At 42.3% G+C, this 15,432-nt stretch overlaps 2 protein-coding genes across 2 annotated transcripts in view; both read right to left on the bottom strand.

The window, feature by feature from the left end:
• RPL28 (ribosomal protein L28) overlaps nt 1-15,432 on the bottom strand; it is a 532,136-nt gene that overhangs the window by 495,696 nt on the left and 21,008 nt on the right. The gene's annotated exons all lie outside the window — the stretch shown is intronic.
• Nucleotides 60-11,268, bottom strand: RPL18 (ribosomal protein L18). The gene is made up of 7 exons (XM_083379182.1): nt 11,210-11,268; nt 7,501-7,587; nt 6,861-6,968; nt 6,269-6,367; nt 3,700-3,823; nt 3,519-3,588; nt 60-1,131 (listed from the first exon to the last, which is right to left on the bottom strand). The coding sequence occupies exons 1-7, from the start codon at nt 11,210-11,212 to the stop codon at nt 1,056-1,058; spliced, it is 567 nt and encodes a 188-aa protein (XP_083235308.1). The 5' UTR covers nt 11,213-11,268; the 3' UTR covers nt 60-1,055.

The raw sequence follows: 15,432 nt of genomic DNA, 5'->3' as shown, positions 1-15,432 counted from the left end.
TTTTCCAGTTTCCTTCCTAGAAATTTTTGGGGACTGGTTTGGCTTTTTTTTTCCTCCCCTTTTCCTTTTTTGTCAAACCTTAACTACTAGGAACTGCCTGGACTAATCCCTAAGGTTTTCTTTGCAACGTTTTCAGTAGTTTGACACTGCATTTTTTTCCTAGGGCTGAGAGAGTAGTTGGCCCCAGGTCACCAGCTAGCATCCTACCCAAGACAGGACTTGAACTAAGCCCCTTGTTTCTAGCCTGGTATCTTAACCAGTACTCCAAACTGGTTCCATGCCTCTTTTTATCATCTTGTTCTTTTTAAAGCAAAGAGTTGTAGATCCCAGGTTCAAGTGTGGTAAATTTCATTCCTTTTTTTCCAGTCTGTTCTCAGATACTACTGCCTCTAATTCTAGCTCACCAAAGGCTAACAAATTAGTGCTTAACGACTAGGTTTATTTATTTATTTTAATTCCATTTATATCCCGCCCTTCTCCGAAGACTCAGGGCGGCTTACAAGCTTAGCAGTAGCCTTCATTCTATGTATATGCCTGCTTATTAGGGCTTTCACACACACCCCAAGCGGCATTATTACAAAGTCAGCTTAATTGCCCCCAACAATCTGGGTCCTCATTTTACCTACCTCGGAAGGATGGAAGGCATACTATTTCTAATTTTTTTAAAAAAAAAATCTTCCAAGGAAGTCTCTCTCTGCTCTGAAATTTATTGCAATTTCAGAATATTTTTCCCAACTCCCAAAGTGCCACTGTAAGGACCAAATCCTACTATATGGTCCTTCAACTTTAACTAGCCAACATTTCTACTAAAGTTCTTACAATAACTGGCTTTTAACCCTGCTTACAATGTGAGTTATTAATTACAGGAGGTAAAGATTTCTTGGGAGAAGAATGTATTTTAAAGACAAGTCTCAAACACTGTTTTGATTCAACAGATCTTTCTTTCCATGCTGGACTCTGAGCAAACAGGCAGACGCTGTCAGAATATTAATTTGAGGCAAAAAAAATTTTTTTTAATAGTCTTATACTGGGCTTTACATTTTTTATGAAACATTCTAGTTTTTGTAGCCTCGACTGGCACGGCGACCTCGAGCTCGTTCAAATTTCCGCCCCTTGGATCGGACATATGGCCTGGAAAAAGAGAAAAGGGATTTGGGGAGGGGGGGGAAGAAGTAAGATAAATGGCCTATTGTTATATCCCACTTTTATGCAGAGGACAGAAAACACGTAAGTGTTCTGAAATTCAAAAAAGCCACAAAATGTGGCTTCCTATTTCTAGTCACTTTTCTTCACTCCCTAATCCAACAGGATGCTCTCTTAAATGGAAAAAGGAGTAACTAGTTTCCAGCTTTCAAATTGTTTAATTTTTAGCTTTTAAAAGGTCCTCTAATTCCAAGAATAAGTATTCAGTGGGACTTTCCTTATTCCTAAAATACTCAGCCAGTAGATAACAGAAAATTATGTAAGAATTGCAGCTCAAACCTGTGAATAAGCTGAGATAGTTCAATGGCTGCAGATATTACAAAGCACAATTCATTTTTTCCACATGGTAAGCTTGGGGAGAAAAATCCCTTCACGTATTAACATGAAACAAGTAATTGCAAGCCATAGCTCTTCAATTCATGTTAAGCATCACTTTTTTTAAAGTTACCGCAAAACATACAAATGCAGGAACAGTGATGTATGTAAACATGACATAAAGTTTCCATCCTACTTTCTGGCAAAGCTGGAAGAAGGACTAATATTTTCTGAGGTGATCTAAAAATATAGTGAGATCGGAAGATGAGAAAAAAAATATCTCTTTGAGGCATACCTATTCAGGTATTAATCTCACCGAGTACAAACTTTTTCTCCAAAGAAAAAAAGCAAGCAGAGAATTAAAAGCTTTAATCTAATAATCTGGTTTGGCAAATTATGGATCCTGATAAAGTTTTCTCAGGAATTTAAAGCAGACTCCTCCATTATGGTACCTATTATTTTTTTATGCCAACTGGGCAAAAATCCTCAGCTCTCATTCTAAGGGCAAATCTTTTGCTGATAACATTGTAAAAGTCTTAAAGAGGAAAGTACTGTTATACACGTAATCCTCAACTTACACCGGTTGCTGAATGGCCATTTTAAATTATGTGTTTGTAATGCACTCCTGGCTGTCATAAAATGTCATGCCAACAGTCACATGACTGCATTTATGGCGCTCAACTTATTGCTGCAATTCGGACTGGATTTCCACTCAGAAGTCATTAGTTAAGCTGAGGCGCCCATGTGACTGGACATGATTTTACAACATTTTTTTGTGATATCATTAGGCGAATCTGCAGCTGTTACGCCAACCTCATGGTCATAAGCGTGAAACCACTCTTCTGAATAGCATATCATGATCGTGTAACTGTGGGACACTGCAACCAGCTGCAAAGGCAAGCCAATTGCCAAGCATCTGAAGTGCAATCACCCGATGTGTGTGTTGGCCCAACGTCTTTCGACAGCCAGAAATGCTTTACAAACGTGTATTTTCGAAAGGCCACCGAGCAACGTTCTCAAATCTTCCTAATATATTATTCAGGGAAACTTGAAAATGCCTTCCAATTACAAAACGTCATCCTGGAGCATTAAGTTAACCGACCTTTTCAGGACAAACTATCGGACTCGGAGTGTTACATGAGCCCAGATTTCCTTGAAAACCTGAAAACAGCCCTTCACAAAGCATCTGTCCTTTAAACAGCCATGATGCCTTTCAGAATGCTCAACACAGCTGCTGCTGCTGCATGCATGGCCTGGAAGATACTTTTTACTTCTGCCTCCCCATTTTGCAGCATGTCCCTTTTCAATGCTTTCCAAACAAGGTGCACGCAAAGCATCAGAGAGAGAGAGTGGGCCAGATTAGGAGAAGCAAGCAGTAGAGCTAGCGCTTGACTTACAACCATTTGTTTAGTGACCATTCAGTTACAACAGCATTGAAAAAAGTGACTTGTGAACAGTTTTCGCATCACCCTTGCAGCATCCCCATGGTCACATGATCAGAATTGGACCCTTGGCAAGTGACTCATATTTATGACGCTTGCAGTGTCCTGGGGTCAGGTGATCCCCTTTTCTGACCTTCTGACAAGCAAAGTCAATGGGGAAGCCAGATTCACTTAGCAACTGCGTTACTAACTTGACGACTGCAGTGATTCACTTAACAACTGTGGCAAGGAAGGTCATAAAATGGGGCAAAACTCACTCAGCAACTGTTTTGCTTAGCCAACAAGAAATGTTGGGCTCAATTGTGGTCATAAGTCGAGGACTACCCGTACATTTAGAAACCAAAGGTGTTATTGCAAAAGAGTAATCTCCCTGTAAACCGCCCTGAGTCCTTCAGGAAAGGGCAGTATATAAATGTAATAAAATAAATAAATAAATAATAAGCCAAAGCACAAAGTGGCCATGATTTTGAACCACCCTCTCTTGACTTTGAAAATCAAGACAAAATAGGGTTAAGGGCAAAATGCCCAGAAGAAAACCTAACGGTCTGGAATACTCACTTAGTGTGGCTGTGGGGGGTACCAGGAGCCTTGCCAAAATGCCGATAAACCTGGCGGGCCTTTCTGGGTCCTGCAGAAGGCAAGTTCAGAGAGATCTTTCAGTCAGGCTGAGAGATCGACAGCACTAAGACCAATAAAAGCTTCCAAACTCTTGAAAGTCTAATGTCCTCTCCCGACTCACCAGAAAGCAAAACAGTTCCCTGGCCTTTAGGGGCAGCCATGGCTAACTGGTCAAAAGTCATGATCTGGCCTCCAGATTTCAGGATGCGTCGGCGGGCTCCCTGTGTGACTCTGAGGGCACAAATCTGGGGAGGAGAAGGGAAAAAAACATCAGTCTGCAACATGAGAATCCTCAAAGCCAACGATTAAAAAAATGTAAGCGTAGGCAGCCATCATTACCCATGGGGTCATTCTTTTGATTGTTGTCCCATATTTATTACCTTAATAATAACTCAAGGCACGAATGTACCTAATACTCCTCCCTCCCTCCCTATTTTCCCCACAACTACTACTTTTTTTTTTAATCCCATTTATATCCCGCCCTTCTCCGAAGACTCAGGGCGGCTTACAATCTAAGCACAAACCAATGTGCTTAGCAGTAGCCTTCATCCTATGTATATGCCTGCTTATTAGGGCTTTCACACACACACACCCAAGCGGCATTATTACAAAGTCAGCTTATTGCGCCCAACAATCTGGGTCCTCATTTTACCTACCTCGGAAGGATGGAAGGCTGAGTCAACCTTGAGCCTGGTGGGACTCGAACCTGCACTAATTGCAGGCAGGAGGCATTAGCCCACTGCTCCACCCAGGCTCCTACTTTGTGAGGTGGATTGGGCCGAGAGTGAGTGAGTGGCTCAAAGTGACCCAGCTGGCTTTTGTGCCTAAGGCAGGACTAAAACTCAACAGTCCTCTGCTTTCCAGCCTGGCCTCTTCAACTGCTGCCCCTAAGTAGCTTATCCACACTTAGAAACTATAAATGAGACCATGTTCCCTGCAGGAAAAGGTTTTGCGTATCCATAATTTTAGATTGAAGGGACGCGGTGCTCAGTGGGTTAGGACGCTGAGCTTGTCGATCAGAAGGTCGGCAGTTTGGCGGGTCGAATCCCGAGTGCCGCGTAGCAGAGTGAGCACCAGTTACTCGTCCCAGCTTCTGCCAACCTAGCAATTCGAAAGCACGTAAAAAATGCAAGTAGAAAAATAGGGACCACTACGGTGGGAAGGTAACAGCGTTCTGTGCGCCTTTGGCGTCTAGTCATGCCGGCCACATGACCACGGAGACGTCCTCGGACAAGCGCTGGCTCTTCGGCTTTGAAACGGAAATGAGCACCGGCCCCTAGAGTTGGAAATGACTAGCACGCATGTGCGGGGGAACCTTTACCTTTTACCTAATTTTAGATTATCTTGCATATGGATAAAATGGGAACAAGCTTGTGCACATGTGTAACAAACACTTTTTACTGTTTCTATTATAGTAACAGATAAGAATTGAACCTCCACAAACGATACATTTCTATTTACCATCTCACCTACATCTCAGTACCTTTAATCAATTGACTACAACGAGAAGCTCAATGATTAGTCAGAAAGCCAAAGTTCGGAATATTAAAAATATTTTAAAGGAAAGCGCTCATAAAAATTGCATTTCTGCTTTGGGTAGAATCGGCAGCAAAGCAATTTATCTAAAAAAAACAAGCCTTCCAATCTCTCAAGCGCAACGCTTTCATCAATGATTCAAACTCCATTCAGGTGTTCTTATGATGGAGAACTGGAACACTGTAAATATTTACTAAAGATACACACCGCCTTTTTGCATATAGCAGGGCTTTTCAACCAGTGGCATGGGTACCACCTGTGGTACATTGGCACCTGGCAGGTGGTACGTGACCATCCTAGAAAAGTGGTAGCGGGGGAGGGGAATGAGCTGAAGCAGTGGAAGCACCGCACAAGCCTGAGCGAGAGATGGCTGCAGCTGCAGGGCTGTCAGGGCTCAGCGGAAGTGCCAGGATCAGTGCTTCTTCGGGGCTGTCAGGGCTTAGCGGAAGCGCCAGGATCAGTGCCAGGCTCCAGCTGGAGCTCGGTGCTGATCCTGGCATTTCTGCTGAGCCCAGAAGAAGCAGCGATTAGATGGAATGTTGCAGCATCCCCAGGGTCTTGTGATTTACATTCAGATGCTTGGCAACGGATTCACATTTATGACGGTCACAGTGTCCCAGGGTCATGTGAAGTGACCAAAACCTGCTGCAACCACCCAGCAGACTAGGGGAATAAAAACTAAACACCCCCCACCCCACCCCCGCTGCCAATCCTCAACAGAAATGCTCACAACAATGAAAACCTCAGAGAGGAGGAAGAGCGCCACTGGCCGGGCAGGCAGGTGTCTTGCTCAGCTGTGGCTTGGGGGGCACTTTTTTCAATGCCATTGTAACTTCAAACAGTCACTAAGTGAACTGTTGTAAGTCGAGGACTACCTGTACTTCATCACTTTTTTCCTTTTTTTTTTTTTTTGGTCATCAAGTTTTTGACACCTTGCTGGGCGACTGGTGGTACTTGGATGTTGCCATATCCTAAAAGTGGCACAATGGGTGAAAAGGTTGAAAAGCCCTGGCATATAGTTCTGTATTTACTGTACTCTCCTGTATATTGTATTTTCCTCTAGTTTATGATATTTGAGCTGTTAAGAAATCCACCCATCCCTTGCTTTACGTCCCTTCCCATCCGAAGAGTTACTCGGCCACCAGTCAGGATACCTTCAGTTTAGGAATTTCCTGGATGCGAACATCATCCGTCACTGTGCCCACCACGACGGCTGTTTTGTTCTCCCGCCCTTGGAGCTTCATTTTACGGATCTAGAGAATAAGAGAGTGATCGAGTTAGCCTGCCTGCCCTGACCAATTTGTCTTTATGAACAGAGGCTTCCTTCGTTGGTCCTTTAGCAGCGTTGCTTTTTAGCTAAAATCCACCCTAATCAGGAGGGGAATGTCGCTGTGCTGAGCTGCGTTGTTTTCCTGCAGACATTTCTAGTTGGATAATGAAAGGTCTGCAGGAAAACTGAGCCTGAGAGCACCAAGCGCGCGGAGTTAATAACATTCCCTTCTATCGGAATATTACCAGCGTTCGCCTCTTTGAGCTCAGCGCTATACCAACTTCTTTTCTTTTTTTCTCTATTTGGTTAAAGCCACAGCAGAGGTGGCATCACTTATTCTTTCAACAGGATAGGAACAAGGACGACGACAACAAAGCATACTTAAAGCAAAGAGAAAAGACTAAAACTGGCAGAGGGGGGAACGGAAGGACCAAGAAATAGAAAAGCGATGAGAGAATTGAAGAGTCTGCACTTACCAACCGCGACACAGACAACGGAGGCCGGTTGGTGCGGCTCATGAATAGCCGTTTGAGTATCACCTTGTTGAATTTGGCATTGGTCCGGCGAGCCAGGAATCTGTAGAGCTGAGAGGGTGGAAATTAAACCTCCAAACAGACTCCGTTATTCTCTCACCCTGCCCCAAGGTATCTAGAAATTAGCCTCAAATTTAGAGCATTTTATTTATTATTTATTTATTTATTATTTTATTAATATTTCTATACCGCCCTTCTCCCGAAGGACTCAGGGCAGTTCACAGGGCCAGAATAAAATACAAAGTTACAAATATTAAAAGGAGATATAGCAACCTGATTCAATATATGACCTTTGCAAACGAAACAGAAGTCCACGCTTTCCTCAAATATCACCACAAAGAGCCCATTGTCTCCTAATATCAGCTGGATCGTGAGGAAAGACGTGCATTGCCCAATGAAGTGTCTAAAATTAAACCCAAATATTGCTAATAGATTTCCGACCAACTAAGGATCGTATCATGCAAAAGTGATCGATGACACCTAGAATCTTTATACACACAGTACATTGCTGTCAAGTGTAACCCGCCCCCCGTATACCCATGCATTTGTATTTTTTCATGTAAATGCAAAACTTGGGTCTCACCTTTACTAAGAGACGAAGATAAATATCCTGACTCTTGGGCTCCTTACGCCGAACCTTACGGTCCTTGTTGTGGCGAATGTCAATTCCCTGGTGACAAAGAGAAATGTTCAGGTTAATGGAAATATCATATATATGCCCTTTCCCTGACAAATAAACAAAAAATATCTTTTTTATATTTTGGCATTACGTTTATTGTATAAACTTCTGGTGTCAAATAGGGGTTTAGGTTGGACAAGATCGAAGTGCCCTAAAACAGAGGTTTCCCCAACCTTTTGGGCACCAGGGACCGCTTCCGTGGAGAGAGGTTTTTCCTTGGACCGGAGGGGTGTGTGGTTTCATGTATTGCCTGCATCCCACGGATGGGGCTTTGCTTGTTTGTGCAGACTGGATTCTGGCATGCCATGGCCCGGTGCCAGTCCATGGACCGGGGGTTGGGGATCCCTGCTCTAAAAAACTCTAATCAGGATCTGCAAAAAAATATCAGGGACTGCTGCCAGAGCAGACATCCCAATACCCCAGAACGTCTGATACGTTTGCATCAAAATCTACTCTCCAGGTACAACAACATCAAGTCTATAAGGAATGCAGTGGCTCACATGTTAAGGATGCTGGGCTGACAACTTGAAAGCCCACATTTGAAGCCCTGAGTGTTGCTGTGTGACAGGGTAAGCTCCCATCATTCACTCTAGCTCCTGCCAACCTAGCAGTTTTGAAAGCATGAAAATGCGAGTAAATAAAGAGATGCCACTTTGGTGGGCTCATGAAAGGAGTCCCCAACTGGGCATCCCCCAGGAATGCTGATGTCACTGGCTCACCCTGATCAGAAGCACTTTGGTGCTTCCGATATGGAAGTTTAGTATAGTTATCTGGTAGTCTTATGAAAAATCTCAAGACTCTGGAGAATATTAGTTTGCTTCCATATACGGGTAGGCTTACAACCATAATTGAGCCCACCAAAATTTCTGTTGCAAAGCGAGATAGTTGTTAGCTTTGCCCCATTTTACGACCTTTCTTGCCATAGCTGTTAAGTGAATCGCTGCTGTTTAGTAACACGGTTGTTAAGTGAATCCGACTTCCCCCTGGTCTTTGTCAGAAGGTTGCAAAGGGGGAATCACATGACCTCAGGACACTGCAACCATCGTAAATGTGAGTCAGTTGCCAAGCCTCTGAATTCTGATCACTTGACCATCAAGATTCTGCAAAGGTGTTAAGTGTGAAAATGGTAGTAAGTCCCATTTTTCAGTGCCGTTGTAACTTTTGAACGGTCAATAAATAAACCGCTGAATGTCAAGAACTACCTTAACTATAAGATCTGTGTAAGCATATATAAAATTGCACCTTGAATGACATTCTCTCCTGTAGGGTTAGGGTCAGATATGTATGTAAAACTAAATGAACAAAATGTAAACGACATTAGAATGATACACGGCACAACAGCAGTAGACATTCAGCCACGTTGCAACATACTATCCCTATTATGCTGTGTCACATAAGTAGCTATTAGTCCTTTTTTTAGATAAATGCCAGAGTTATTCACTTATTTTATCTATATCCATTACTATCTGATCCAGTGTTTCTCAACCTCAAGAACTTTTAAGATGCATGGACTTCAACTTCCAGAATTCCCCAATCAGATGCTGGCCGGGGAATTCTGAGATCTGAAGTCCACCAATCTTAAAATTGTTGGGTGTGAGAAACATCAATTTGACTCATCTGCTCTGTCCCAATGAATATAGCCAGGTACCACAACAAAAAAAAGAGGTTTTGGGAGGGTTTTTTTTTGTTTTGCAATTCTATTTAGTATTGATAGATTTACATACTATTTAATAATTGCATCTCTTTAGAAATTACTCTTGAGTTTTGTTTAGCGGTTCAGGCATTAGGATAGAAATCTGGAAGACAGGCAGATCTGTTTTGCTTTAGGTACAACGTGACTTTGGCCTGTCATTCTCTCAGCCCTAGGAAACACACACACAGGGAAATAGGTGACTACAATAAACCAAACTGAACTATACTAGAATTATACTACTACTGTTGGATGGAACAATGGATGGAAACTAATCAAGGCAATGGATGAAAAGTAATCAAGGAGAGAAGCAACCTGGAACTATGGAGAAACTTACCAACAGTGAGAACAATTAACCAGGGGAAGAGCTTGCCTCTAGAATTTGTGGCTGCTCCATCACTGGAGGTTTTGAAGAGACTGGACAGCCACTTGTCTGAAATGGTATACTTGTCTCCTGCTTGAGTAGGAGGTTGGAATAGAAGACCTCCAAGGTCCCTTCCAGTTCTATTCCATTCTATTCCTATAGCTTTGCATCAACTAATTCATAGGGGGAAATGTGCTGTTTGAAACAGTGTTCGAGACACCTTGTGAATAATTGAGTACATTTCATATATTATATATTACATTTCATATATTATATATTATATATTTAGTGACAGATTTTATTTTCCTGGGCTCCAAGATCACTGCAGATGGGGACTGCAGCCAAGAAATTAAAAGACGCTTGCTCCTAGGGAGGAAAGCCATGGCAAATCTAGACAGCACACTAAAAAGCAGAGACATCACCCTGTCAACAAAAGTGCGTAAAGTCAAGGCTATGGTCTTCCCAGTTGCAATGTATGGCAGTGAAAGTTGGACCATAAGAAAGGCTGAGCGCCAAAGAATTGAGGCCTTTGAACTATGGTGCTGGAGAAGACTCCTGCGAGTCCCTTGGACTCCTAGAGGAGATCAACCCCGACTGCTCTTGAGAAGGCCAGATCCTGAAGTTGAAACTCAAATACTTTGGCCACCTAATGAGAAGTAAGGACTCACTGGAGAAGAGCCTAATGCTGGGAAAGATTGAGGGCAAGAGAAGAAGGGGACGACAGAGAATGAGGTGGCTGGATGGAGTCACTGAAGCAGTAGGCGTGAGCTTAAATGGACTCCAGAAGATGGTAGAGGATAGGAAGGCCTGGAGGAACATTGTCCATAGGGTCGCGAAGCCATTCAACCTAGATTGATCTTCTTTGTTTAGTGTTCCTCTCAAATTATAGACTGTATTCTCTATGTTCACCCTTCACGTTTATCTACATTTCATGACCAAGAGACCCATCCCCATCCGTTTTCACTACAGTACCAGTATCGGGCTTAGTCACCATTTTTGAAAGTTTCCCCTTGTCCTATGCTGTAATTTATTCCTATGTGCAGAAAAGTCGCTTTACCTATTGCTACTACACTGTGCATAACAGATCTCGTTGGATCCTACGCCTCTCAGTTTGCTCAAACGAAGGACGGACACAAAGCAACAACAAAAGACAAGTCTTTTATTCTACTAACGCTCTTTTGTAACAGGCAGATGGGACCAAAAACTACACTCTTCCCAAAATAACGTCACGTTTTAAGAGGACAAATTTTTGCGACCCCAGGCTGCCCGTTTTTCATCTGATGTTCACTTTCTTACCACCAAAGTAACGAGACGACACTTATGAATTCAACTCGGGCCCGCAAACTGGGAGCTTTCTTAGGCCCGAACTCCCAACCTGCAAACAACGGCCGCCCTCTGCGTGCAGGCCTCCCTAGTATCGGGGTTCAATCCTGCCCCCCTCCCCAGAACGTGTGTGTTTCCCACTTTACCACCACGACACAACCTGCTGTCCAGGCTGCTTCCCCGGAGAAGATTACAACCGATTCAACAGCCCGGTTCCCTTCCCTCTCCATTCTTACCATGGTGGCGTCGACGACCGCCGGAAGAAAGAGACCGGAAGAAGCCGCCGACGCGCAAAGAACTATGGGAACGAAAGGATGAGGCGGGGAAACGGGTAAGTCTCTCTCTCTCTCTCTATGGTGATGTTATGACCGCGCACGTAATGTAAGGGCGATGTAGAGCGACGTTCCTTTGTCAAGAAAGCACGATTCCGGGTTAACTTTCTGATTAATTATATCTCGTTAGAGAGATAAGTAACTCTTCGATATGGGTTGAAACTTGGTTATGGCCGATCAACCCGATAAGTGTTGTTTTCACTGAAGCTTTGTGGGATGAACCTACATGCATGTCACACCTTTTGGGAAAGCAACAAAGAAGCAGAAAATATATAAGATATAGTAACCCATCTTCCCCTCAATTAAAGCAAGAAAAGGAAAGAGGAATAAATAGTTAAAATCTATTTTTTTCTGTCTCCTATATTTTCATTGTAAGAGAACAATAATATTAGGCTACTATAGCCAAAAATCAAAATGAATTTTCAGACAAATTTTCTAAAAAGATCCACATTCCTGCAATTTTTCAGAATAGGATAAATTCTAATTCCATCACAATGGCCTCAGTCTTCTCTTTCATCTTCATGAAAGAAGAAGTTATTTTTCCAATTGATTGCATCATTCATGCTCTTTTTTACCACCACCAACCACTTGGTGTACTTTTTTTTTATTTAGTTCACATTCATTCATTCTGGCTACTGTACTCTGTCAAATACTTTTCTTACACACCTCGTTCACCTGGCTTTCAACTTACTTTTATATTTGTACTGATATACCCACCTGTTACTTTCAGATAAGCAGGCAAAAGCATGTTTTATATTTATTTCTGCCTTCATTGTTTTTATAAATAACTCAAGGCAGCAAACCAACGCAATACTCCCCATTCCTATTTTTCCCACAACTGTGTGAGGTGAGTTGGATTGAGAGAAGGTGATTGGCCCAAAGCCACCCAGCCCATTTCATGCCTAAGGCAGGACTAGAACTCAGTTTCCTGGTGATTTGCCCAGTTATTTGGCCAGCTTTCATGCCTAAGGTGAGACTAGAACTCACCATCTCCTACTGATTTGTCCAATGTCACTTAGCCAGCTTTCACGCCTAAGGTGGGACTAAAATTCACACTCTTGTTTCTAGCTTGTGTCTTAACCACTAGACCAGGCGTAGGCAACCTCGGCTCTTTTATGGCTCATGGACTTTGACTCCCAGAATTCCTGAGTCAGCTATGGCTATAAAAGAGCCGAGGTTGCCTACCCCTGCGCTAGACCAAACTGTCTCTCATTAGACATGTTCATTGGATACAGCCATTTGCCTTTCTTTCAACACTGATTATTTGCCACAGAGCACATAATGCTCATAACCTTTCTACCACCACAGTCCTTTAAGTATTAATGGTGATATATGAGGATTATGCCTTTAAGAACAGTTGTTAGTCAGCTGATACCTGGTCCATCACCTGATCTTAATATGCCTAATTTCTGTTTATGTTAACAATATATCTTTCCGTAGGTGCTCAGTGTTGTTTTAGGTGCCCTTGTTGCTATGTGCATGCATAACTGGCTTCTGTGAATAAAAGATTTACCATCCGGAATTACTTGATTGTGAATTTATCAGGCTAGATAATGAGATAGATAAGAGCAAGCGACTTCTGAAAAACTTTGTCAAAAAAAATGAAGAGGCTTGTCCAGGAAGTTTCTGAGAATTGAGCACAGTTGAACAGAAGAAAAAAAAAGAATATGGGCCCTACAGTTTACTAAGTCTATATATTTTAGTTGTGAGCTTACACTGTAATTATTGTACAAATTTTGGATGTTTTACAAGTGATGTATCAATTTTATTGAGGTATTTTTATTTTGTGTTGAACATAGTTATATAGGTATATGCAAAATAAAAACACTATCTTCTTGTTCCCAATTCATGTCTGAGCCTGGTGCTGAGGCCAATGAAGTACACCAGACATGAAATGCAGTTTTTGTTTTGTTTTATTGAAGCTCTCCAAGAAAAGGGATCCTGGCCAAAATGCCAAGGAACCTCGAACCACAGAATTAAGAAAGCTTTATACATTTTCACTAAGGAGAAGGTGGGATATGTAAGAAATACCATCTAATAAACATTTCAATAATGATCTAACAATTATTCTATTGACCTCTAGCCATCCCTAGTCTGAGCTTGCAAGGTGCCTAAGTCTGTTACTTTTATCAGCTTTCTAACCATCCAGAGAATTGTTACAAGCTTTGTGCATATTCTTGCCAGACAAACTCCTCAATTACAGTCTTCCTGATCTCCTTTCAAATGTATGCAATGGTGGGATTCAAATATGTGAACAACCAGTTCTCTGTGTGGATGCCGCTTCCAGAAGTACACTCTGGGCCTGGGCAATAAAAAAAAATAGCTACCGGTTCTGCCGAAGTGGTGCAAACTGGCTGAATCCCGCCACTGAGGGTATGCCATAATTTTGCTTTGTTTTGGCATCCAGCTCATCAATCTGATGATATAAATCTGTTAATACATTAAATACAGAAGAAGAATCTATCATAGTGTCTTTTTTTATTCATGGAAGCCTGTTAACTAGTGTAGGAAGAAAAGTCTCCATCATGGTTCCTCCAAGCGGGGAATAAACATGGCAACTGCTGTGGGAAGAAGGTTGTAGTTTACTGCAGAGGAAAGGCAGACAGAAAGATGGATCCAACAGGAAAAGAAGGACTGAGCACATGTGGGTAGTGGGTTTTTATACCCCCTGGACTCTATCGTCTGGAGTTATTTCCTGTTTCAAGGTTTGTATTTCCTTTGTCACATATTCTGTCCTGAGCCTAGGTGTGCCACTCTAGGATTCTTGCTGGTTGTCTGTCCCAGCCCACCTCCCTGGGGCAGGAGTATGTAGATTTTAGAAGTTTGAAGTCTTCTTAGCTTCAACCTTCCTGAATGGTTTACATCTGCATTTCTATAGAGTTGGTTTCCACTTGGGGGAGGAAGACTTGGGGCTATTAAGAAAACCTGGGCATGCTTTTTCTGTCTCTTTAAGATCCTTTTAGGAAATATATTTTCCTGCCCTTTTAATATTTCCTTCTCTGGGGAGCTGACTTCCCACACTAGGTATAAAAGAAATATATAGAATTATATTTAAGGGTGGAATATATTTTCCTTTGGAGTAGTGAATAGCCTAGTGCAGGGGTAGGCAACCTCGGCTCTTTTATGACTCATGGACTTCAACTCCCAGAATTCCTGAGCCAGCTATACTGAGCTATGCTGGCTCAGGAATTCTGGGAGTTGAAGTCCATGAGTCAAAAAAGCCGAGGTTGCCTACCCCTGTGCGTCTAGAAAAACTACGAAATCTTTTAAATTGCTTTTAGCAGATTATTTTTGGCTTTAATACTTTTATATAGGCAGTCCTCATTTAGTTATAACTGTGATGAAAAGTAACTTTGCAATCTGTCCTCATATATATATAATCTTCGTAGGTCTGTAAAACAAGGGAAAGCTGAAGTAAAATTATAAGGAGTCATGATTTCATCTAGTGACTGCTCTGCTTAATGACTAAGTCCCAATTCTGATGTCTAAAAAGCACTACTTGTATATGTGTATAAGCAAATTTACTGCATACCACTTTCTTTCTGTTGAGTGTGTAATAATATGAATAGCTATGGTGTGTAGAGACTGTACATTGTATATTTAAATTAATTATATGCCAATTGTGGAGTGAAAGTCTTCCCATAGTGGCCTATAAAGTGGCTCTTTTTAGTGTCTAAGATGAAAAGCAGCCAATCAAGGCTTGCGTTCCATAAGAAAAATTCGAGGTGAAGGTGCCACGTTTTGCCCATATCCAAAATGGATGACACTACGTGACGCATACAGAACTTTCCCTAACTTTTAATATTCTAGGCCAGGGAATGGGCTGTGAAGGATGAGATTGCCCTGATCCAAAATGGCCGCCACCGCGTCCCTCTTCTCGAGACAAGAGTCTGCCTTTATTTCACTTAGTAAAGATGGCAGTCCTGGAGGAAGCTGGAAATTTCTCTCTCCCTTGATTTTGCCCAAAGCTCAAAATTGTCCCTCTCCCCTCAGCAAAACCCATCATCGCTGAAAGAAACCGCTTTCGTTAGCACTTTTAAGGACTCGACATTCTTTCGTAACTTGAACCCCTTCGCTGGCGCCTATCCCTTAATTAAGATGGCCGGTTTGTTACTTTATACCTTTGC

The sequence above is a fragment of the Vipera ursinii genome (assembly GCF_947247035.1).
Source record: "Vipera ursinii genome assembly, chromosome: Z".
Classification (NCBI taxonomy): Eukaryota; Metazoa; Chordata; class Lepidosauria; order Squamata; family Viperidae; genus Vipera; species Vipera ursinii.
Note: the sequence above shows the minus strand (reverse complement) of the source record. Positions and strands in the feature narration are given on the sequence as shown.